This window comes from Echiichthys vipera, assembly GCF_963691815.1.
Source record: "Echiichthys vipera genome assembly, chromosome: 7".
NCBI classification, from domain to species: Eukaryota; Metazoa; Chordata; class Actinopteri; order Perciformes; family Trachinidae; genus Echiichthys; species Echiichthys vipera.
Window position 1 is genome coordinate 2,771,018 of NC_139832.1, and position 25,739 is coordinate 2,796,756.

The window sequence follows — 25,739 nt, forward strand, 5'->3', positions numbered from 1 at the left end:
GATTTACACAGAAGGACATTTTCACTGTTTCACTCTCAGCACACACAAGTGTTAGGATGCAGTTTCTTTAGGTGGGGGAAAAGGTTTGTGTGTGTGTGTGTGTGTGTGTGTGTGTGTGTGTGTGTGTGTAGTCAGCGGTTGCATGAGACATTTCTCTGTTTTTTAGGCGCATATTTTACAGTTTGTTCCACACGTTCAGTGAATAAGTGCGGACAGACAGCGTCGATGTGACACGATGACGCTGTTAGGACACGCTAGGATGTAGTTTCTTGAGGTGGGTGAAAAGGTTTGCTGTGTTACCATCTGATTTGTGTGTGTGTGTGTGTGTTTCTTCGGTGTCTGATCAGATGGATTCGTCTAATATCTGGGTTTACTTCCAAAGTCGCCTGAAGGATCCACAGTGATGAAGAAGTCTGGACCGTTTCCAGCCCCGGATGCTGCTTTTTCTTTATCATCCCAAAAACACAATAACCCCCCCCACACACACACACACACACACACACACACACACACCAAAGCACACACACACACTTCATCATCCTGTGCTGCACGGCTGCGGGTTGACTCAGACTTAGTATTCGATCATTTCCATTTCTCTTCCTTCAGACTTCTGACACTCTTCTTGCGTGTTCAACCTCGCCTGCTCCTCAGGTGAACAGCTTTGCCTGCACTTCCTCGTGTGTGTGTGTGTGTGTGTGTGTGTGTGTGTGTGTGTGTGTGTGTGTGTGTGAATGTGTGTGTTAACAAAGGAACAAACGTTCCTGAGGTTTAGTGGATTAGATGAATGCATTGTTTGAACTCAGACATCTATTATCGGATCATTAACACATGAACTGAATACAAACACTTTGCCTCTCTGAGTGTGTTTTATGAATACTGCGAGACAGAACTGTGTGTTCTCTCTCTCTCTCTCTCTCTCTCAGCGATGATGCAGCTTTTATCACTTCATGAGCGATTTCTCCTCCTTTCCGTCCGTCAGCTCGTTTCGGTCTCAGAGGAGCAGATGTGCTTTATGTGTTTGGGTCTCTGTTTACCAATAACTATCAATCTTCCCCCACATTTTGAAACACGAGTGCTCTGTGTCGCTGTCCGTGGTGCTGAAGAGGATCAAACATTTTAACTGTTTCCTGCCGCTTCAGGTTCAAACTGATGTGAAAACACGAGTCGTAATAATAAATCAAACTAATCTGAATTCTATCCAAATACACCCAAAGTGAAGGAGTTCAAGGACCTCGGGATCATGTTCACGAGTGAGGGGACGATGGAGCGTGAGTTTGGCCGGAGAATCAGAGCAACGGGGGCGGTGCTGCAGTCGCTCTACCGCACCGTTGTGACCAAAAGAGAGCTGAGGAAGACAAAGCTCTGGATCTACCCTCAGTCCTGGTTCCTACCCTCACCTGTGGTCATGAAAGCTGGGTCAGGACCCAAAGAACCAGGTCGCGAGTACAAGCGGCCGAAATGTGTTTCCTCAGGAGGGGGGCTGGAGTCTCCCTTAGAGAGAGGGGGAGAAGTTCAGCATCCGTGAGGAACTCGGAGTAGAGCTGCTGCTCCTTTGTGTTGAAAGGAGCCAGTTGAGGTGGTTCAGGATCATCTGGTAAGGATGAACCCTGGGCGCCTCCCTAGGGAGGTGTTCCAGGCACGTCCAGCTGGGAGGAGGCCTCGGGGAAGACCCAGGACCAGGTGGAGAGATTAGATCTCCACACTGGCCTGGGAACGCCTCAGGATCCCCCAGTTAGAGCTGGTCAATGTAACGTTTATTCTATTTAAATTAAGACTTTTCTTATTTCTAATGTGGGAACCTTATTTTCATTAAGCTCTAATTTATGTTCCTTATATTACTTTGACTTTGTTGTAAGAATCTCAGCAGTTCACTCAACTCAAAACATACGGACAGGATTAACTGTAACGTCGTGTTCTTTCTTTCTTTTCTTTAAAAAACGATTGACATTTCTATTGGCTGTGATTTGTATTCGGTGCTAATTAGCAACTGTTAGCATGCTAACATGTTAAACTAATATGGGGACCATGGTAAAAAATGACACATGATTGCACAAACACAACAAAGTGAACGTATGTACCTGTGCCGCGGCTCTTGAACGGCTGTTTGAAGAAGACCACCACTCCGTACACGTTGACCACGGAGCCGGGCTTCAGCTCGTCCAGTCGGTTGTAAGTGTATTTTGGAATCTTGGTCGTCTTGGAAACCTGAGGAGAAACAGAAGTCGGGTTAAAAATGGGACAGTTCAGTGTGGATATCTGCGTGCTAACCTCCATGTCTTGCAGGTAACGCACTAACTATCGATAAGCACTTCATACAGCCACACTTTCAAACAGCTGAACTATGCTAACGTGCTAGCATTAGGATGACGTCGTGTTTTAAGGGACTGCAGAGGGGCGAAATATCTAAGGTAAAACATTAGCGTTGCTGGTGGTACATGATGTGACGTCTCATGTCCCATTCATCATCACAACATCACAAGACAATGTAAACTTATAACAGCTGCCAGCCATGCAGGCTAACATGCTAACACGCTAGCAGTGCAAACAGTGAGGTGAATGTGTAGCATCCTGATCTCGACATCACCTCAGGCTGTGATGAAGGCAAACTGAGACACAACTGATGTTTCAAACAATTAATAATCAGGTTTATCGGGGTCGCGGGGGGCTGGAGCCGACCCCAGCTGACATCAGGCGTGAGGCGGGGTCCACCCTGGACAGGACGCCAGTCTATCACAGGACACATAGAGACGAACAGAGACGGACAACCATTCACACCTACGGGTGATTTAGAGTCATCAATGAACCGAACACCTGCACGTCTTTGGACTGTGGGAGGAAACCGGAGAACCCGGAGAAAACCCACGCAGACACAGGGAACCAGGAACCCTCTCGCTGTGAGGTGACAGTGCTAACCACCACACCACTGTGTCGCTAATAAGTATTCAAAGCTTCAGAAACGACTGATCGAAGCATATGAGAGATATTATTTTAGTCGTATCAGTGCAAAATCCACATAGAAAATGTCTATTTTCATTTCAGTTCAACAGGTCACAGTTTATCAGTTGCCATATTGAGTGAAATTTCCCCCTCAAAAAAATCAGTATCACTCTTAAAAATCCCATTATCTGTCGGGCCCTACGAAGTATAAAGCTTTAAAGACTTCTGGTATCAAACGGTGACACGTCCTCACCACCACACACAGACACAGAGGTCTGGGGATCCAGCCACGGTGTCTCTGGGACAGCCTGCAGCTGACATAAAGCATCCTGACAGATACAAGACCTCCCACACCCACACACACACTCCAGAAGCCTCTTCAGCTAAGCAAGGCCTTGAACTCTGACCTCAGCGGAGAGCGCAGCCTGCCTCTTGACGGCCACCGGGGATCTGGGGTTAGGAGATGGCGGCATGCGGGACACCTGAAGGATGAAGACAGAGAGGCGGTTACAGTGGTGTGACTACAGGCTCTTCTTTTTTTTTTTAAATGCAAGATCGAGAAAAGAACAAAGAGAAAACATGCTTTGTTATCCTGAGAAAAAGAGAAACTTATCTTTATCAAGAGGTCGTTTCCTCTTATTACTTATGTTCCAAGTTTAAGGGCGCACTCCCACTGTGCGTCCGTCCCGTGCCCCGTGCTTTAGGGTACTTGTCCCCCCCTCCAGGCCCGTTTGTACTCACACCACCTGGGCCTCGGCGAATGCTTCTTGCACGCCGTAACCTGTCACACGCATTGATGACGTAATGGCGATGCGTGGCTTTGTTTCCAGATCTTTCCGTAGACCTCAGAGTTTTTGTGCGTCTTGTCGACTGTTTTTGAATCTTTTCATCGACCAAATCTGCAGTAAACACTCCACCTCCGCATCACACCAACGTGAACCTTTCACCGCCATTGTTTTGAATGTCCGCGCATGGTCCCTCCTTCTTTTTTCTATGTCCCAACAGGCGCACAGGAAATGACCTCAGAACCGCCGTAGGCCTCGTGCTCGTACACGTGCGCACGCTTGTGCTCGTACAAGTGCTTTACAAAAGCCCACCTCTCCCAAACGGGACGTGGACGGCAAGCGTGCCGCTCCTAGACGCGGTACGGTTGCACTCACACCGGTCAAACGAACTAGACTTTACCCGTAAAACCTGTGCGGGCACGGTACGGATGGACAGTGTGATTGCGCCCTAAGAATGTTTGGCCCAGATCGATGGATACACATCATCACATGGGTGCACCACATTTGTACCAACCAACATTTTAAGAGGAAACCATCTTTTGTTTCCTTGTGATAAGAAGTTAAATAGAATTCCTTTAATGAGTACGGCTAAATTAAACACCAACCCTCACGGTGCGTGCACAAAAACACTCTAATAATCTTCTCAATCTCAAGACAACAAAGCTCTTTCTCTCGACATAATGAAAGAAGTGCCTCGTTAAAACTGCGAGCACGGCCGGCCTCGGTTTTCTGCAGAATAACACAACGTGTGAAATGAACAGCTGTGAGTCTGGGGAGTCTTGTTGTAGTGGTTAAGGTAGTGATGACTGAGCCCGCGGGTAAAGAAACACGAGAAGCGAATGAGATTCATCAGCAGGTAAACAGAGACCCGGGTCTGATATCGGCTCTGACGCTGACAGATCAGCAGGATCGGATATCAGATGATTGAGGCGGATCCAGTATACTGATCCGGTCGTTTCTTTTTTATGAATATCACACAGCAGTACAGTTTTTAACAAGGCTAAATGTTTACGTCAAGCCTGATGCCTTCACTCACATGGACAGGTGTACGCTTTATTCATTCAACAGGAGGATCGGGTCAGGTGTTGGGTATCGGGCGTTACGCTCAGCCCAGGTATCGGATTGGATTGGAAACAACTGGATCGGTGCATCACTACCTATAACCCTCCAACCCGAGTTAAACAACACTTTCTTAAGGAGGTACAAAATGACAATGACATGCATGCTTGGACATATTCTGAGACAATGGGCCCCTGGGCTCAGACATGTCAGAGGAACAAGAATTCAAATTCAAAGACTTTTAGTCGTTTTGGAGTCATTTCATTTCACTTTGTGGTCAGTTTACGTCCATTTTTTGTTGTTTTATATGTCTTTGTAATTGTTTTGCATCATTTTATGAGTCAGGGCTTCTGTCTTTATGGGCCCCTGGGCGTGTCCCTGCTCGCTGTTACTTTTGCACTGCCATCTGGTGCGAACGTAAAGCCACATGGAGGCATGCGAGGTTGGTGGTTACATCGTTTGAAATGAACGCATCTTCTTTCATTGGTGCATAAACGTGCCTTTCATTCACACACAAAGACACCGATGCAAGGCGCGGGTCGACCGTTTAAGGTTCAGTGTCTTGCTCTTCGACATGTCAGAGGAAGAGTCGACTTTTAGTCGTTTTGGAGTCATTTCATTTCACTTTGTGGTCATTTTTAGTCAGTTTTTTGTTGTTTTATATGTCTTTGTAATTGTTTTGCATCATTTTATGAGTCAGGGCCTCTGTCTTTATGGGCCCCTGGTGGGCCAGTTCTATCCATACATGCTTGTTGTTACTTGTGACGCTGCCATCTGGTGCCAACGTAAAGCCACATGGAGGCATGCGAAGTTGGTGGTTACATCATATGTTAAAGGTGCATAAATGGGCCTTTCATTCACACACAAAGACACCGATGCAAGGTGCGGGGTGACCGTTGGGGAGCAATTTAAGGTTCATTATATTGCTCTTCCACATGTTGACAGGAGGGTTCAAACCGCCGATCCTGTAATCAGGGGACAACCTGCTCTACCTCCTGAGCTACAGCCGCCCGAGATTGAGAGCCCCCAGGGTGCAAATGAACCGTACAGTGGGAAACAGCCTATTTTGTATGCATACATATAAACGGTGCATATTACTCAGATTTCTGAAAGTGCTCACGTAAACGCAGGCGTCTCCCGACAGCAGCAGGTTACAGGGGTGCAGCTTGTCCTTGTGAGCTGTGGGAGATTTGCCAACAGTGAAGCCAGAGGCCACGACCACGTCCTGCAGGGGAAACAACAAGCAGAGGAATCTGGGATTAAAAAACGGAGAGTGAGGAGAGATAAATATGCATCCTTCTTCCCAGAGGGAGGACAGATTGAAGCAGCAGATGTTGCCTCGTTGGGAGACGGTAAGTAAGACGTCACAACAAGCCGCCGATGATAAGCTGGTGTGAAAAGGGGAGATTGTCTTTTGTTCGGCGTGTCAGCTGCCCCCTGAGACAGCTTTAACGCCCGTGCTCAGGGCTGACAAAAGGGACAGCAGATAGTCTCAATAATCACGTTAGAGAGACACGCAGCTTGACAAGACCTCTGTGATCTACAGGCGAGCGCGGCAGCTCAGCCTGCGATGACTCCCTGCCTTCAAACCAGCTTTACGGCGATTTGACTTCCATCAAGATGCCGCTGTGGGGAGACGGAAAACACAGGGAGATGCTGCCGACGGGAGGATTATCCCTGATGTGTTTGCTGTCCTCTTCCAGGTCAAAAACAGACTCGCAGCTCCGTAAACAACATCACATGTGACCGTATCAGAGAGGACTGAGAGCAGACGATGAGTCACTTTGTTTGTAAAGTTCAAGGGAGCCGCACGAGGCGAGCCGTCCCACCAAGAGCCCTGGTACATTAAGGATTTGTGGGTCGTCTATTCTTTAAAGCAGACGACAGTGTTGTAAACCGTGACATTTCGGTTCTGGTTGATAATAATACATTTTATTTATAGGCACCTTTCTATGCACTCTAGGACACTGTACATTTGTTAAATACATTCATTCAATCTTTCATCTTCATCCTCTTGTCCCTGTCGGGGTCGTGGGGGGGCTGAAGCCGATCCCAGCTAACATCGGGCGTGAGGCGGGGTCCACCCTGGACAGGACGCCAGTCTATCACAGGACACATAGAGACGAACAGAGACAGACAACCATTCACACCTACGGGTGATTTAGAGTCATCAATGAACCGAACACCTGCACGTCTTTGGACTGTGGGAGGAAACCGGAGAACCCGGAGAAAACCCACGCAGACACGGGGAGAACATGCATCTCCACACAGAAGGGCCCCAGCTGTGAGGCGACAGTGCCAACCACCACACCACCGTGTCGCCAACACAAACAAAAATGATCAAATCAGGTTAAAATAACAACACAATGTGCCACACCTGCAGTTAGCTTGTTTACAGCACTTTACAAATTGTGTCTTGTCTTTGTCTCGTCTAGTCTACGCATATGAACATTTTGATTCCTTGTATGTCTTGTTCATGTTAAGAATTGACAATAAAGCTGACTTTGAATTTGACTTGAAGAGCGGTCTTATATTAAAGGTCTGGAGCAGAAACCACAGAGGACCTACTGGTGACAAATGCATTGGTTTGTGTTTCCTGTGGCTGCTTCACCAGTGTACATGCAACTTCTCCCCCTCTCTCTAAGGGAGACTCCAGCCCCCCTCATGAGAAAACACATTTCAGCTGCTTGTACCCACGACCTGGTTCTTTGGGTCCTGACCCAGCTTTCATGACCACAGGTGAGGGTAGGAACCAGGACTGACCGGTAGATCCAGAGCTTTGCCTTCCTCAGCTCTCTTTTCATCACAACGGTGCGGTAGAGCGACTGCAGCACCGCCCCCGCTGCTCCGATTCTCCGGCCAAACTCACGCTCCATCGTCCCCTCACTCGTGAACATGATCCCGAGGTACTTGAGCTCCTTCACTTGGGGTAAGGACTCATTCCCTACGTGGTGTAAGCAATCAGCCGGTTTCCAGAGAGCCATGGAAGGATAATGGTAATAATAAAAACCCATTTATAGAGAATTTTAAGCCAAAGTAAAGCAAAAGCAGGATTCTCAGAGTTCAAAACAACAGAGAGCTAAAGAGTATGCCCCAGACAAAAGCAAGACACAATGATGGTAAATAAACACATAATACAAGTCTATACTAACGGGTTCTAAGGAGTGATTTGAAAAGGTTTCACATGAAAAAGTGTTTTTGTTTCCTTCTGATGACCCGCTGTATCTCCGTACAGGGCAGGTCCTTGTCCCCGTCCTCAGTCATGTCTCTACAGTAGCCCAGAGCAAACGAACCCAACACTGGCTCTGGAGAGGGCCTTTCACATGTTTACACTACCTGAAGGCCTCTGCTGCTCCTTTAAAATGAAGCAGCTTTATAACACCTGATATACGACACCACACTGGATGTCAGGCCCTTCCACTATCCCAGCTATTTGTTTTGCAAGGGCACCGTTGATGCTCAGCGTCGCCCAAAGACGATTGAGATTGGTTTAAAAGAAATACAAACGGCCCTGAGCATTTTTGCCTCCACTTATACCGGAACATTAACTCTGGCAGTCAGACCGCACTGCAGCTCTGGGAGAACTCAGTGTAGCTGCAGGAGACGGTAAAATAATGAGGCTGATATCCATGCATTGTTTCCGGTGAAGCCTTAATGTGCAGATGCAGCCTGAGTCTAGCTCAGGAATGGCGGACTCTGCCACTGACGATGAAAACTGTTAGAGTGGTAATCACTTGATGCAAATACATGAAAAGGCATCGCAGAAGCAGTACTGACCAGAAATTGTATCGGTTTATTACGACTTGGGTGTTATTGTCGTACTTTTGTCAATATCTACCTATGAAAACAAAAAGGTTCAGAGGTAGAAGAAGTACTCAGTCAGGTTGATACTGTACTAGTATTAAAAAACAACGTTCGACACTTCTTTCAATACCACAGCAAAAGAAACAAAATGCACAGTACAGGAAAATACATTTCTAGATTCAGATTTCTAGGTGGTGGTAGGTAAACCCATTCGGCCGCTTGGACCTGGACCTGGTTCTTTGGGTCCTGACCCAGCTTTCATGACCACAGGTGAGGGTAGGAACCAAGACTGAGCGGTAGATCCAGAGCTTTGCCTTCCTCAGCTCTCTTTTCGTCACAACGGTGCGGTAGAGCGACTGCAGCTCCGCCCCCGCTGCTCCGATTCTCCGGCCAAACTCACGCTCCATCGTCCCCTCACTCGTGAACATGATCCCGAGGTCCTTGAACTCCTTCACTTGGGGTCAGGACTCATTCTCTACCTGGAGTCACAATCCACCGGTTTCTTGCTGAGAGCCATGTTGAATTAAATTATTAATCTGTAAAGTAGCTATTAAATAAATGCAGTGGAGTAAAAACTACAATATTTCCCTCTGATATGTAGTAGAGTAGAACAATAAAGTGAAGTACAAAATACTAAATGACTCTCCACCGCTGTGTTTAGGTCTGTTTCACCGTTTATTTTTGTCAAAGCACAGAATATTAATTCACCACGCAGCGCACACTTCCTCAGAACGCACCATATGTAAATGATTTCCTCTCACCCGACGGAATAAAGTCATACTCATCAACAAATCACACAAATCTCCCGGCTCATTAGCTCACCCGCATCATGTGCTTTGTGATGCAGAAAGAAGCGATTTCCACAGACACGCCTTCCAAACAGCCTCGTTTTTTTATGAAAACAACATAATGCAATCTCATCAGCACGACATGAATATTCATGTTATAAAAAACGGTTCTGCATTCAACCGTCTCAGGCTTAAAGGAGCCGGCTTCAATGAGGGGCTTCTCCAAACTCACAAGGGCACTGATAACTGACATCCATTCATAGATCTTCATCCTCTTGTCCCTATCGCGGTCGCTGGGGGGCTTGAGCTGATCCCAGCTGACATCGGGCGTGAGGCGGGGTCCACCCTGGACAGGACGCCAGTCTATCACAGGGCACATAGGAACCCTCTCGCTGTGAGGTGACAGTGCTAACCACCACACCACTGTGTCGCCCCCTGATAACTGACATCATTCATTCATTCATCTTCAACCTCTTGTCCCTATCGCGGTCGCTGGGGGGCTGGAGCCGATCCCAGCTGACATCGGGCGTGAGGCGGGGTCCACCCTGGACAGGACGCCAGTCTATCACAGGACACATAGAGACGAACAGAGACAGACAACCATTCACACCTACGGGTGATTTAGAGTCATCAATGAACCGAACACCTGCACGTCTTTGGACTGTGGGAGGAAACCGGAGAACCCGGAGAAAACCCACGCAGACACGGGGACAACATGCAAACTCCACACAGAAGGGCCCCAGCCGGGATTCAAACTGGGAACCCTCTCGCTGTGAGGCTACAGTGCTAACCACCACACACACCACTGTGTCGCCCCTGATCACTGACATTCATTCATTCATCTTCAACCGCTTGTCCCAGTCGGGGTCGCGGGGGGCTGGAGCCGATCCCAGCTGACATAGGGCGTGAGGTCGGGTACACCCTGGACAGGACGCCAGTCTATCACAGGACACATAGGAACCCTCTCGCTGTGAGGTGACAGTGCTAACCACCACACCACTGTGTCGCCCCCTGATAACTGACATCATTCATTCATTCATCTTCAACCTCTTGTCCCTATCGCGGTCGCTGGGGGGCTGGAGCCGATCCCAGCTGACATTGGACATGAGTCGGGGTCCACCCTGGACAGGACGCCAGTCTATCACAGGACACATAGAGACGAACAGAGACAGACAACCATTCACACCTACGGGTGATTTAGAGTCATCAATGAACCGAACACCTGCACGTCTTTGGACTGTGGGAGGAAACCGGAGAACCCGGAGAAAACCCACGCAGACACGGTGAGAACACGCAAACCCCACACAGAAGGGCCCCAGCCGGGATTCAAACCTGGAACCCTCTCGCTGTGAGGCTACAGTGCTAACCACCACACACACCACCGTGTCGCCCCCTGATCACTGACATTCATTCATTCATCTTCAACCGCTTGTCCCTGTCGGGGTCGCGGGGGGCTGGAGCCGATCCCAGCTGACATTGGGCGTGAGGCGGGGTCCACCCTGGACAGGACGCAAGTCTATCGTAGGGCCTGATAACTGACCTAAATCAGTTAAATATAGTAAATGTACTGTAGTAAAATACATGTTATTTCAGGCAGAGTGACGGGTTTGGGGTAGAAAACAGAGCCAGTTGCTAAAACGTGGTTTAATAGTAGAAGAAGCTCAACAGCAACAATAAAAAGTCGGATTAATCAACCAAAGACTAAAACAATAATAATACAAACTCTGAGTGAAACATACAAAGTTAATTTAGAGGAAAAAATAACCACAAAAAGAAGTTTGTTTGGTTGTTTTCGTCTCACGGGAAGGATCACTTTCTCATAAGGAAGAATGAAATTGTAAAGTTGTTTCATATTCAGATTAATATGAAGCGTTAACGACATTTAAAATGAGAAACAGGACGGTTTTGATCAAACGGTAATTTATTTCTCTCTCCAGGGAAACATTGGACACTTTTTTAAATTTATTTTTTAGATGAAACATTGAACGCTTTCTCAAAGGACCATCTGTGTTTATTCAGGCATCAAAACGACAATAGAGAGAAAACTATTGTTTCTGGGTGTTGGATGGATGGATTGATTGAAAGATGGATGGACGGACGGATTGATGGATTGATAGATTGATGGATTGATTGATGGATTAATGGATGGACGGATGGATGGATTGATTGATGGATGGATGGACGGACGGATTGATGGATTGATAGATTGATGGATTGATTGATGGATGGACGGATGGACGGATGGATGGATTGATTGATTGATGGATGGATTGATTGGTCAATTGATGGATGGATTGATTGATTGATGGATGGACGGATTGATTGATGGATTGATTGATGGATTGATGGATGGATGGATGGACGGATGGATGGATTGATTGTTGGATGGACGGATGGACGGATTGATAGATTGATTGATGGATGGATTAATGGATGGATTGATGGATGGATTGATGGATGGATGGATGGACGGACAGATTGATGGATTGATGGATGGATGGATGGATGGACGGACGGACGGACGGACGGACGGACGGATGGATTGATTGATGGTTTGTTCGTTGGTTGATTGATGGTTGGATGGATGGATGATTGATGGATGGATGATTGATGGATGGATGGATTGATTGATGGATGATTGATGGATGGATGGATAGATTGATGTAATGATGGGACTGACTGACTGACTGACTGACTGACTGACTGACTGACTGATTTATGATAATTGTAAATTAGCATAATTAACACCCCGATAATACCACATACGGGGTTCTTGCACCTTTTCCAAAGTACAATCACAGCAGTTCTCACGCATTGCAAGCTGCTTTTTCACGCTTTTCCAGCACCAAACAGCTGCGGTAACATCCAGATTTGTATCCAGAACAATCCTCAGTCTTCAGTAAACTCATTATTGCACTTGTTCATCACATTAAATTAGATGTTATTGTCCTGTAAACAACCAACATGATGTTTGAGACAGCTTTCTCCAGATGGACGACAAATGAAAGGAAAACTAACTCCAAAGAAATATAATCAGAAACTATTCTGATCATCTGAGAATCTGAGAAAAGTTCTATTTCATGCAAAAATGCCAGAAAATGCTGTTTTCAGTCACTCAGATATGGAGATCGTATGTTCCTTGTGGTAAATCATCATATAATAATAATCACCCAGAATCCAACCACTGTTCAAACCTTGAAAATGTACTTTAATTCAAGCGTTTAAGGATTTTGAACACCCGTACAAACCCTGCATCGAGCTCCAGGTCCCGTCCCAAATGTCCCCGTTCAGTCCTGTTTTCAGAGAGTCGATCATTTTAGAAATTAGGTAAAAAAAAGCTGTGTTTAGTATCTGAGAATTTCCATTTATCACAACAACTACACCCAAAAAAACGAATGCATCCCTAAATATTCTCTGCAAAGCATCATGGGACTTCCAGATAAAGGTGGGGTTGTCAGGGGAAGGTTGAGAGGAACAACTGCACCGGGAGGCCTCGTTAACACTCAGGTGACACAAAGCAAAGGGAAAATGAAATAAGTCAAACTGTTAATTAGATTCATCGTCACCACCATCATCTCCATTCACACTCTGTCATAAAAGCACGTCTGCACGCACTAAATATACTTTGGATCCACATTTAACGTGTGATTCACATTTCAGGGCTGAGAAATCTGCTACAAATGTAGTTTTAAAAAGAGAGGTATTCAGTTTTTCCAGGAACGTAAGAGACCATGAGGAGGTTTTCTCTTATATAATGTTGTGGATATCCATAATATATTGATAATAAATAGGTTTTTGCCTTTTTATTTATAAATAACATCATTTCAAGAGGAAAAAGAACCCAAAAACGGCAAACCTACCCCTTGATCGACGGCTTGATTGAAGTCCTCGGCCAACTCTCCGAACAGGATGACGTTGATCGACGGGTTCTGAGACGAGGAGTTTGGCGGAGAAACTTCTTCTGCAAAAAACAAACGCAGCACAAGTTTTAAACTCACGCAAAGCAACAGCGTAGATTTAGCATTCGGATTGACGTTCGGCGTTCAGGTGGAGAATCTATAGACAATAAGTCACAATTTACCGTGTTTTCCTCACTATAAGTTGCACCTAAAAACCTTCATATGTCTCAAGTGCGCCTTATAATGCGGTGCTCCTTATATATGGACCAATATTGAGCCACAACAGGTCTCCAACTACGGTGAGCAGCCGCCGACTCTATTTTCCACCGTAGAAGAAGTAACGCGCGGTGCATGTTGAGATATACGACTGCGTGAAGCGTGCCGTTTCATTTCCATGTGTGTGTTTGTGTAAAGAGCCCAAAATGGCTCCTATTAAGAGACACGCTTACGACGCAGAGTTTACACTCAAGGCCATTAGTCACGCAGCAGAACACGGGAATAGAGCAGCAGCCAGAGAGTTGAACATGAACCAATCAATGGTGCCGAAGTGGAGGAAGCAACAAGACGACCTCCCCTGACTGTTGTGTTGACGTTCCCTTTAGAGCAGCTCCATCTAATGGATGCAGAACGTAACCCCAGCCTCCACTGTAGCGTCTGTTCTATGCTCCTTATAATGTGGTGCGCCTTATAGTGCGGAAAATACGGTACTATGATTTTATCACTAATCCGTCAAATTAGAGCCTTAGATATAAAAGAGGCTGGAAACCTCCGTAGATCCGCAGAGTGCGGGGCAGGGTCCTGATGGAGGTCCCTGAGTCTCACACCGAGGTCCCTAAGCCCGGGCACCCGTCTTCACGGCGTAGTGGAGTTGAACCCGGGGTGAACCCTTCTCACTTGGTAACTAAAAATGGTTATGGATCCCCAAGGGTCTTTATTGTTTTATATTTTGGCCAAATTATAGAGAAACAATACAATCACTTATAATAACTGTGCAGGTGACCTCCAAATGCATCTTGCCCTGCCATCAGGTGCACACTCTCTCTGTGAGTGCACTGCAAAGAGTGGCAGACTCTTTATATTATGTAGTTTTGTTCACTGGTGGAGCCTCCAGTGCAACAGTTGAGTGACAGATGAGCAGAACAGTAAGGCAGACAGTTGCATTCGACGGCATCTGCAGAGTTGAATTTAAAATGCTTCCCCATATTGCTTCTCAGATGGCTCCGTGTCACGCTCATCTGTTCAGCACGGCTCACTGGTTCTCTGCATCGTGCAGGAAACAGAGAACAACAACAGTCTAGTTTATTGATGGGACAATAACACATCGGAATGACAGTGGATTTTACGAATGTCTAAAAACAGGACGACAAAAGAAACTGAAATAGGAGAAACAATAGTGACACCATCACAAATCAGCCCCACAATGCACCAGCGGGTCAAACACTGTAGCAAAACTGTCAGGCTGTCTATAAACCATACAATACTGGGGGAGGTGGCCCTGCTCATCCTGCAGCTGGAGACACAGGCGGGGTGTCAGAGCGTTTAAATGAATAAAAGAAAGAATGTGCGCCGCCACAATAAGAGCCTCAGCTCTCTGCGGCTCTTTAATCAGGCTGCCCAGAGATAAGAAGGCCACAGACAAGGCAACAATGGGACATGCTGGCCTCTGTGTGCTTGTACTACAATCCAAACAGCTTTACACACAAACATTCACACGCACGCACACACATGCACCATCAACCCTGGACTACAATGCACAACTTTGGGCTCCTATTTTTGTTTACGGACTGATTCAGTCCGATTTTTCCAGCAGCACAAGCGCTCATTTACCTGCTGCACGCAATCAAACCTTTGTGTATTTCACATATTTATTAGCGAAGAAACAAATACACTGTAAGTTGTGTGTGTCTCATATATATATTTTGTGTGTCTTCCACATATTGAATGAAGGGGCCGTAGTGTAAGACGGCAAATCTACGCTTAAAGTGTAACTGTGGCTCAAAATCATCCCATTTTTTGGACACTTGCACACATCAAATAAGCCATCGAGACACTTTCATGTCTCTCTCTCTCTCACTCCCTCTCCCCCTCACGCACACCTGCACACTCAGGGCGCACTCACACTGTCCTTCCGCACCGCGCCCTTTAGGGTCCTTGTCCCCCCCTCCAGGCCCGTTTGTACTCACACTACCTGGGCCTCGGCGAATGCTTCTTGCTGCCTATACGTCATCACGCCGTAACACGTCACGCGCATTGATGACGTCATGGCGATGCGTGGCTTTGTTTCCAGATCTTTCCGTAGACCTCGGAGTTTTTGTGCGTCTTGTCGACTGTTTTTGAATCTTTTCATCGACCAAATCTGCAGTAAACACTCCACCTCCGCATCACACCAACATGAACCTTTCACCGCCATTGTTTTAAATGTCCGCGCATGGTCCCTCCTTCTTTTTTCTATGTCCCAACAGGCGCACAGGAAATGACCTTAGAACCGCCGTAGGCCTCGTGCTCGTACACGTGCAAACGCGCTCTACTAAAGCCCACCTCTCTCAGACGGGCCGTGGACGGCCAGCTGGCCGCAGTTATGCGCGGAGCGGTTGCACTCAAAAAAAAAATACCTGTTTTGGCCCAGTGTGGAAGGACAGTGTGAGTGCGCCCTCAAACACAAACACACACACCCCTATTAGGTCAGCACACTAAATAGGTCTACCCCACACAGAATATATTTTTTTGCAAAATAACTCAATTTATAACAAATTTGCACACAAAATTATACTTTTTTAAATTATATTTATATATTTATTATATTATATATTTATTTTTTATCCTGTTACCTGAGTAATCGATGGAATAATGGGTAGAACGCTCCATTACAAATACATTTGATAGATGCAGCCCTACACAGAACCCTGCAGGCAGCTGCTTGGCTACAAATGGACAGCTGACACACACACACACACACACACACACACACACACACACACACACACACACACACACACACACACACACACACACACACACACACACACACACACACACACACACACACACACACACACACACACACACACACACACACACACACACACACACACACACACACACACACACACACACACACACACACACACACACACACACACACACACACACCAGTGTTACCTTGGATGACAGTCTTCAGGATGACGTTGTCAGACGCTAAACACACCAGCGGGCATTTCCGAACCACTTTCCCCTGGAGGAATAAAAAAACAGCGACTGTAACTTAGGGACAAATTGAAAAGCGTTTAGGTCTCACTGAAGCTCTGCACAAAGTCATTGTCAGCTGATCAAAGCCACTTCAGAGAAGTGAGCGGCGTTGATGAGCGCCTCGGGGGAAAAGGAGCTGCGAGACAGAAGGTAGATTATTCCGCTGCCTCGGTTTTCATAAATATATTCCAGCGGCGCACTTCTCTAAAACGAGATAAAAGAAAAGGAGAAACTAATGAACAGGTAGTGACAGGTGATGGGAATGGGAAGGGTACACAGAGGCAAACATGGATATCAGTGCAGGAAAACACTCTTGAACTGGAACTCTTAAATTTATTCCTTAAAGAGGAAGTTCAGATATTTTGAAGTGCGGTTGGATGAGGAACTTAACCGTAGTCTGTGTGTTACCTACAGTAGATGGAGGTCGGAGAGTGCCCCGTTTAAAGAAGCACTCAGGAGTCCCAACACAGACATTAAGACAAGTACTGATGTGGACGGGGGCGACCGCTAAATGTATGTTACAATATTTAAAGTGTACGCTTTAGTTGACGCAGAGAGAATTGAAGCCTCTCTTTGTTCGCTTCAAGGCCAGAACAATGCAAGTTGCTGTTCTACCGCAGCCTCAAGCGGTTACTGAGGGCGCACTCACACTGTCCATCCGTACCGTGCCCAAACAGGTTTCACGGCTAAAGTCAGGTTCCTTTGACCAGTGTGAGTGCAACCGTACCGCGCCTAGGAGTGGCATGGTTGCCGTCCACAGCCGGTTTGGGAGAGGTGGGCTTTTGTAAAGCACGTTTGCACATGTATGAGCACGAGCGTGCGCACGTGTACGAGCACGAGGCCTACGGCGGTTCTGAGGTAATTTCCTGTGCGCCTGTTGGGACATAGAAAAAAGAAGGAGGGACCATGCGCGGACATTTAAAACAATGGCGGTGAAAGGTTCACGTTGGTGTGATGCGGAGGTGGAGTGTTTACTGCAGATTTGGTCGATGAAAAGATTCAAAAACAGTCGACAAGACGCACAAAAACATAAGAGCCAATACACGATCTGGGTCTCGGCTCGGTGCATCTCTTATCTACCGTAGGTAATATAATATCATAAAGTGTAGGTAGGATAAGCTCCTCATACAACTACACTTTAAAAAATCAAAAGTATCCATTTGCAGACCTAAAAGCGACGTTCTGAAATTTAAAATTGTAATGTTTCCCCCTCTAATTTAGCAATTAACACCCATAACAACCAAAACACTGAGGGCTCCATTTCTGTGGCCGTCGTTGTGGTGTTGTGTTGTGTTATTCCAGCGCAGCCACTCGGCACACAGGCGGGAGGTTGTTGTAAATTATACCTCACACACACACGGCACCGTTGTGGTGCAGAGAAGACATTTTGAGAAGCAGGTCAGAATTCACAGGCAGACAAATCCACAGGACGTGTTCGGGACTACGGAAAGCAGCTTCACAGCAGGTCTTTGTCTTTAGTTGCTGGTTGAGTGAGCAGCAGCGAGTGATGCAACTGGGGTCGATGTGAACTCCGGTTAAATCAGCAGCAGCGTTCTGAATGAACTGTGACAGATCCATACGCTTTCCTGCCTGCAGTCATCAAACCTACCTGTAAGACAAGCGTGCAGGTGCTTCCCTGCAATGTCTGCGGGGAAAAGGAGGTGTTCCCTTTTCCTTATTTGTGGCTGAATTGTTTGATCAGAGTCAAATGTGTTATACAGACTTTTTGCTGCAGGTAATAAGAGAGTAGTGTAGATACAGCACAGGTGGAATAAGTACTCAGATCTTGTACTGTACATGTTCTGAGTAAATGTAGAAACGAACCTTGACTGTTTTGTTGGAGCAGTCGGTGCAGGTGGTGATGAGCGAGATGGGAATCGTGGTCAGGCATGTCGGTACCTGAGCACCCGGCCCGCCCCCCTCCGACAGCACGACGACAGGCATGAGGTCACCTGAGGGAGGAGAAAAGGACAAATGTATTACTGCACCAACAAAATAGAGATGTTCCAGTAGCGTTTCTTTCTTTCCCGGTACTACGACGGATGCCTGAATGGATTTGACACCAGTGCATTAAATGAAATATCGTATGGCTTTTCTTTTATTCTTCTAGTTTGACATTTGGTCACAACTGAGGGGGCTAAGGCCTTGTTTAGACGGAGACGGTCTACAAAGGGAACACAAAAGTGGCGTTGCGTTCTCACTTTTTATTGCGCGTTTAGACGAGCGTCTTTGGGGGGAAATCTGCGTGCATACGGTGACGCAAAAGTGTGAAATTCCACTCTGGAGGGTGGAGGGTGGTCTCAGGGTTTTGCGTTTTCAAGCCCCTAAAACACAGTGGTCGTCTAAACGAAAGGCACATCTGAGAAAGCTGTTGTTTTCCCCCGCGAGTGTTGTTATGGGGCCTAAATGACCTGGTATCCGTGTCCGAACAGCTCTACCAACAGCCTGGGTTGGACTTCAGACTCTGGTGTAATTTCATGTTTGTTAAAAATGATTTCATCTGAAAACCGTTCATGTTTTTCTGGTTCTCTGGACAGAAGTGAATGTCAGTGGTTTCAGGCTTCAATCTGTCGTCCGTCGGAGAGAAGACAGGATGCACAGCTGCTGACAGACACTGATGCGGCCTGTGATCTCCGGTTTGAAGGTTCTTTGGTTTCCACTGTCCTCCGCACACAGACGACTCATTACCCGGATAAACCCTCTGACAGCAAACACCAGATCCGTGTCGACAGCGTGGCAGGAGAGTTAAAGTCTGCGAGGGGTTTTAGAGGCACCCGGGAAAGTGTTGGCCGCGTTCCCAGCAGGTAGTTGCTTCCTGTCAGAGCCCGTTAGCTTGATATCCTGCAGATTCGACCGGCGAGTCCCTCGGTGGTACCTCGTGGACCGAGGACGGCGGAGCGGGAACAGCCTGCGAGGTACAACGAGCTGTTCACTCGGCCGTGCAGTCAGCCGCTCAGTCAGGCGGAAAACACAGCCAGGAAAAAAAAGGAAAGTCTAATCAAATAAACCTCCTGATTTCGACCAGAGGGGAGGAGCCCACGGCCTGAGTTACAGCACGATGAGTGATTCATTCATGAGTTCAAAGTTGCTCGGTGCAAAAGGTACCAGGGACAAATTTTTGGATTTGCCCTACAGCTGCTATACGTTGCTACAGTCAGTCTGTCTGCCCCCAACCACCACCACTAACCCTAACAGAGCTGCACGTTCAGAGACTCTCCCGCACCTGCAGCTAATCAGCTAGTTAAAAAGCTCGTACACCAACATTAGTCTGAGATTTTAGACTGTTTTTATTTGGGACAGTGACACCAGAGTGATTCTCTTCAGTGGATCCACACATGGTAGAAATAACGGTTGTTGTTGTTGTTGTTCAGATCTGTTCAAAAGCTTGCTGATTTAGATCAAGGGTTCTTTAACCATCAACCATCAGGCTGTGAGACTGCTGAACTCTCTCACTCCCTCAGCCCCGGCCCCAGCCACCAGAAACCTCAGACTGGCTGGAGTCTAGAGATCTGACCCCCCCACACCAAATGACTGTTTTTGCACTACAGAAATTGCACTGACAACAAAGCAAAGTATTCATATTACCTCTTACCCTGTTACTGTGTCTTGTCATTTTCTTGTTATTTTATTTATAATATGTGTACCCTGCTATTCTAAGGAACAAGCCTTAGAAGAAGAAGAATAAAATAAAGTACTTCTTACTTTATTTATCCCGCACGGGGAAATTTAATTTTTTCACTCTTATTATTATTATATATGTTACACACACAGGCCCGAAAAATACACACATGCACAACCAGGACCTATACATACAATTAAGGAGAGATATTAGAGCAAGGGCTGCCAGTGACCAGCGCCCCGAGCAGTTGGGGGTTCGGTGCCTTGCTCAACAGCACCTTGGCAGTGCCCAGGAGATGAACTGGCACCTCTCCAGCCACCATACATGGTCCACACAGGGACTTGAACCAGCGACCCTACGGTTCCCAGCCAAGTCACCTACGGACTGAGCTACTGCCGCCCCTTAAGCTCTCTGCACTTTATTGTATGTCTTTGCACTTTACTGTTGTCATGTCCTGTCTGCCCTGGTGGTGTCATGTTCTTTCTTGTCTGGATGTATGTCTACGCATGGGATAGCGGGGAACGTAATTTCGATTCCTTTGTATGTATAACACATGTGAAGTATTGACAATAAAACTGACTTGACTTTATTGTTTTAATGAACAAAGTCCAATTTAGGGAGTAGAAGTGGGACAGTATGAAAATGTAACGTAACCACTGTCCTGGCCAAAGTAAAGTGTGATTCACGATGTTAACTCGGTGATAAAATGATGCCTAAAAGTCTTAAAACGGCACTGAAACACACTGGAGTGACGTCACCTGACAGTGTTAAGAAGGAAAAAGTGAACATCATTTATAATTCATTAATTTATTCATTCATCTTCAGCCTTTTGTTCCTGTCGGGGTCGTGGGGGGCTGGAGCCGATCCCAGCTGACATCGGGCGTGAGGCGGGGTCCACCCTGGACAGGACGCCAGTCTATCACAGGACACATAGAGACGAACAGAGACAGACAACCATTCACACCTACGGGTGATTTAGAGTCATCACTGAACCCAACACCTGCACGTCTTTGGACTGTGGGAGGAAACCGGAGAACCCGGAGAAAACCCACGCAGACACGGGGAGAACATGCAAACTCCACACAGAAGGGCCCCAGCAGGGATTCAAACCAGGAACCCTCTTGTTGTGAGGCGACAGTGCTAACCACCCCCATTTTATTTATAAATCAAAATCATAACAGACGTTATCCGAGGAAACTTTCTTCAGTGAAAAACAAACCATCTTAAATGGGGTAATCATCAATCATGAGGTTCCCCTGATGAAAAGTCATAGTATGCACCTATTAAACGACCATTATTACATTTGTTGTTGTGGTAATGTGTTTGCGAGATGTTTTGTCGGACGGATGCTGCTGGTGAAAGCTCTGCGCCTCAGCTGTTTAAGCTGACGTTCATTTCTCACACGGACAGGAACGCCCCTGAGTCGATAAATACGATCAAAACGATGATATGATGGGCTGAAAAGTTTCATTTTGGACAAAAACTAACAGTGACTTTACACTGATATGATCTGCTGCCAGCGTTGTTTTATAATAATAATAAAAACCAAGAGAAATTACTGATTCGATAAGAGATTTATTAGCTTCAGAGCTTTGGGAACAAGCTAGAAAACAACCTGAACGAGGATGGAGCACGGTAACAAACACCTGGGCTTCGACTTTAAGTGACACATCAGTCAGCAAAATATACGGTGATTAATATAGTAAAATGTATTTAATATAAGTCATTTATACATATTTTTACAGATGTACACAGTCGTTATTGCTCTACTGGGTCATCACGAAGTCAGAACCAACTTCCCAGAAATGACTGTCACTCCAATGGCGGTCGTTGGCACAAAGGGTTCCAGTGACATCATCGGCCTTGTGAAAGGTTAAATACCTGGATCTCCACAGAGTTTACAGAGAGGGGGGGGGGGGGGGGGCGAGGAGCAGCTAAGACGAGGGGAGAGGAGAAGATTGGATGGAGGGAGCATCGCAGACCGGGTGGCTCTCTTTGGTTTATTTCTATGCAGGCCTACGGCTGTTTTTTTGGTTCTTTTTGCTAATCCTACTGTGTAGATGTGTCTACAGGACCATAATCACCGTATAAACGCTGTTAATAATAATTACCAATATTCCAAATCATACACAATAGCTTTAATGTTAATGAATAATTAGGGGCGCAGCCTCTCGAGTGACAGCTAGCCCCTCAGCGTCACATACATGCCCTTTTTTGGTAAGAGGAAATAAGGCAAGGTCTGACAAGATGGCGGCTCCCGTAGGCGAGGACGATTGGATGAAGTTGAGAGAACGAACCTTGAGGCTAAGTCCATTTTTTATACGGTCCTCAGCGTCACATACATGCCCTTTTTTGGTAAGAGGAAATAAGGCAAAGTCTGACAAGATGGCGACTACCGTAGGCGAGGACGATTGGATCAAGTTGAGAGATCGGACCTCGACGGAGACGCTACGTCCATTTTTTATACGGTCTATGGGCGTAACGCAGTTCAGCTGCGAGTTTTTCAACATCGCAATAGAAACAAAACAATACAAAAGCACTTTTTTTATCTTACTTTTACGTTCTTTATCTTTATATTTAGATATTCGTTTGTTGGGTGAGTATTCATTTTCAATTTTGGGACTCGGGATTCAGCCTTGAATGTTTACGTTTCATTGCACTTTTACTTATCAAGTTGAGAGAACGGACCTCAAGGCTAAGTCTTTTGGCGTAACGCGGTTCAGCTGCGAGTTTTTCAGCATCGCAATAGAAACAACATCAGTACAAAAGCACATTTTTATATCACTTTGACGTTCTTTATCTTGGACCATAGCTTTAAAGTTTATGAATAATTAGGGGCGTGGCCTCTTTAGTGACAGCTAGCCCCTCAGTGTCACATACATGCCCTTTTTTGGTAAGAGGAAATAAGGCAAAGTCTGACAAGATGGCGACTCCCGTAGGCGAGGACGATTGGATCAAGTTGAGAGATCGGACCTCGACGGAGACGCTGCGTCCATTTTTTTTACAGTCTGTGGGCGTAACGCAGTTCAGCTGCGAGTTTTTCAACATCGCAATAGAAACAACATCAATACAAGAGCACATTTTTACATCACTTTGACGTTCTTTATCTTTATAATTAGATATTCGTTTGTTGGGTGAGTATTCATTTTCAATTTTGGGACTCGGGATTCAGACTTGAACGTTTACGTTTCATTGCACTTTTACTTATCAAGTTGAGAGAACGGACCTCGAGGCTAAGTCCATTTTTTATACAGTCTATGGGCGTAACGCGGTTCAGTTATTCAACATCGCAATAGAAACAAAATCAATACAAAAGCACATTTTTATATCACTTTGACGTTCTTTATCTTGGACCATAACTTTAAAGTTTATGAATAATTAGGGGCGCGGCCTCTTGAGTGACAGCTAGCCCCTCAGCGTCACATACATGCCCTTTTTTGGTAAGAGGAAATAAGGCAAGTCTGACAAGATGGCGGCTCCAGTAGGCGAGGACGAGTAGATCAAGTTGAGAGAACGGATCTCGACGGAGATGCTATGTCTGTTTTCTACACAGTCTATGGGCGTAACGCGGTTCAGTTATTCAACATCGCAAAAGAAACAAACTCGATACAAAAGCACATTTTTATATCACTTTGACGTTCTTTATCTTGGACCATAGCTTTAAAGTTTATGAATAATTAGGGGCGCGGCCTCTTGAGTGACAGCTAGCCCCTCAGCGTCACATACATGCCCTTTTTTGGTAAGAGGAAATAAGGCAAGTCTGACAAGATGGCGACTCCAGTAGGCGAGGACGATCGGATCAAGTTGAGAGATCTGACCTCGACGGAGACGCTACGTCCATTTTTTATACAGTCTGTGAGCGTAACGCAGTTCAGCTGTGAGTTTTTCAACATCGCAATAGAAACAAAATCCATACAAAAGCACATTTTTATCTTACTTTGACGTTCTTTATCTTTATATTTAAATATTCGTTTGTTGGATGAGTATTCATTTTCAATTTTGGGACTCGGGATTCAGACTTGAACGTTTACGTTTCATTGCACTTTTACTTATCAAGTTGAGAGAACGGACCTCGAGGCTAAGTCCATTTTTTATACAGTCTATGGGCGTAACGCAGTTCAGCTGCGAGTTTTTCAACATCGCAATAGAAACAACATCAATACAAAAGCACATTTTTATATCACTTTGACGTTCTTTATCTTGGACCATAGCTTTAAAGTTTATGAATAATTAGGGGCGCGGCCTCTTGAGTGACAGCTTGCCCCTCAGCGTCACATACGTGCCCTTTTTTGGTCAGAGGAAATGAGGCGGAGTCAAAGTCTGACAAGATGGCGACTCCCGTATGCGAGGACGAGTGGATCAAGTTGAGAGATCGGACCTCGACGGAGACGCTACGTCCATTATTTATACGGTCTATGGGCGTAACGCAGTTAAGCTGCGAGTTTTTCAGCATCGCAATAAAAACAAAAACGATACAAGAGCACATTTTTATATCACTTTGACGTTCTTTATCTTTATATTTAGATATTCGTTTGTTGGGTGAGTATTCATTTTCAATTTTGGGACTCAGGATTCAGACTTGAACGTTAACGTTTCATTGCACTTTTACTTAACAAGTTGAGAGAACGGACCTCAAGGCTAAGTCTTTTGGCGTAACGCGGTTCAGCTGCGAGTTTTTCAGCATCACAATAGAAACAAAATCAATACAAGCGCACATTTTTATATCACTTTGACGTTCTTTATCTTGGACCATAGCTTTAAAGTTTATGAATAATTAGGGGCGTGGCCTCTTGAGTGACAGCTAGCCCCTCAGCGTCACATACATGCCCTTTTTTGGTAAGAGGAAATAAGGCAAAGTCTGACAAGATGGCGACTCCCGTATGCGAGGACGAGTGGATCAAGTTGAGAGATCGGACCTCGACGGGGACGCTACGTCCATTTTTTATACAGTCTGTGGGCGTAACGCAGTTCAGCTGCGAGTTTTTCAACATCGCAATGGAAACAAAATCCATACAAAAGCACATTTTTATCTTACTTTGAAGTTCTTTATCTTTATATCACCCAAAGTCTGACTGAGTCATGTATCAACGAGCAGTCTGTAGGTCCGTGTGGTCACACCGTAGCACCCGGTGTCGTCATTTAGGCTCATAGTGATGAACCGACGCAGAGCAGTTACCTGAATCTGCAGTTATAAACACAAACCATCCACTGGGACTCAAGCTAAAACATAAATATGTATATTTAATTGCTATTTTACAATCTCCCATATTTCTGAGCACTTTCATTAATTATGCACAGAGGTGAACTCTCAGTGCTCTCAGTGTGTTTGGCTGCAAACTGAGGGTTCATTTCCTACGCCATAAAACCTCCAGCTGCCAAAGACGCACGCTCCAGCAGCTTCACCTTTTGAATAAATAAAAATAAATAAGTCACACAAGCTCAGCAGGTGATTTCAGGGGGGTTTTATCAGGTCGGGAGCAGCCTGCGAGTGCAGAGCGGAGGGGAAGCGTGTCGAGGGAGCAGCTCTGCAGCGCTCAAAGAACCCCATTTATTAAAAAAACATTTAAAACCACACTTCAGCACCGAGTCACAGGCTCTCTGT

The 25,739-nt window shown here is 46.0% G+C and overlaps 1 protein-coding gene across 2 annotated transcripts in view; it reads right to left on the reverse strand.

Annotated features, from left to right (window-relative positions):
* Positions 1 to 25,739, reverse strand: part of pot1 (protection of telomeres 1 homolog) — a 93,560-nt gene that overhangs the window by 57,667 nt on the left and 10,154 nt on the right. For both annotated transcript variants that reach the window (XM_083916128.1, XM_083916127.1), the window contains exons 2-7: positions 18,343 to 18,470; positions 16,432 to 16,504; positions 13,234 to 13,334; positions 5,902 to 6,006; positions 3,345 to 3,419; positions 2,079 to 2,205 (exon numbers count right to left, since the gene is read on the reverse strand). In XM_083916128.1, the coding sequence (XP_083772254.1) occupies positions 2,079 to 2,205; positions 3,345 to 3,419; positions 5,902 to 6,006; positions 13,234 to 13,334; positions 16,432 to 16,504; positions 18,343 to 18,462 (601 nt within the window). In that variant the 5' untranslated portion in view covers positions 18,463 to 18,470. The remainder of the gene's footprint in view (positions 1 to 2,078; positions 2,206 to 3,344; positions 3,420 to 5,901; positions 6,007 to 13,233; positions 13,335 to 16,431; positions 16,505 to 18,342; positions 18,471 to 25,739) is intronic.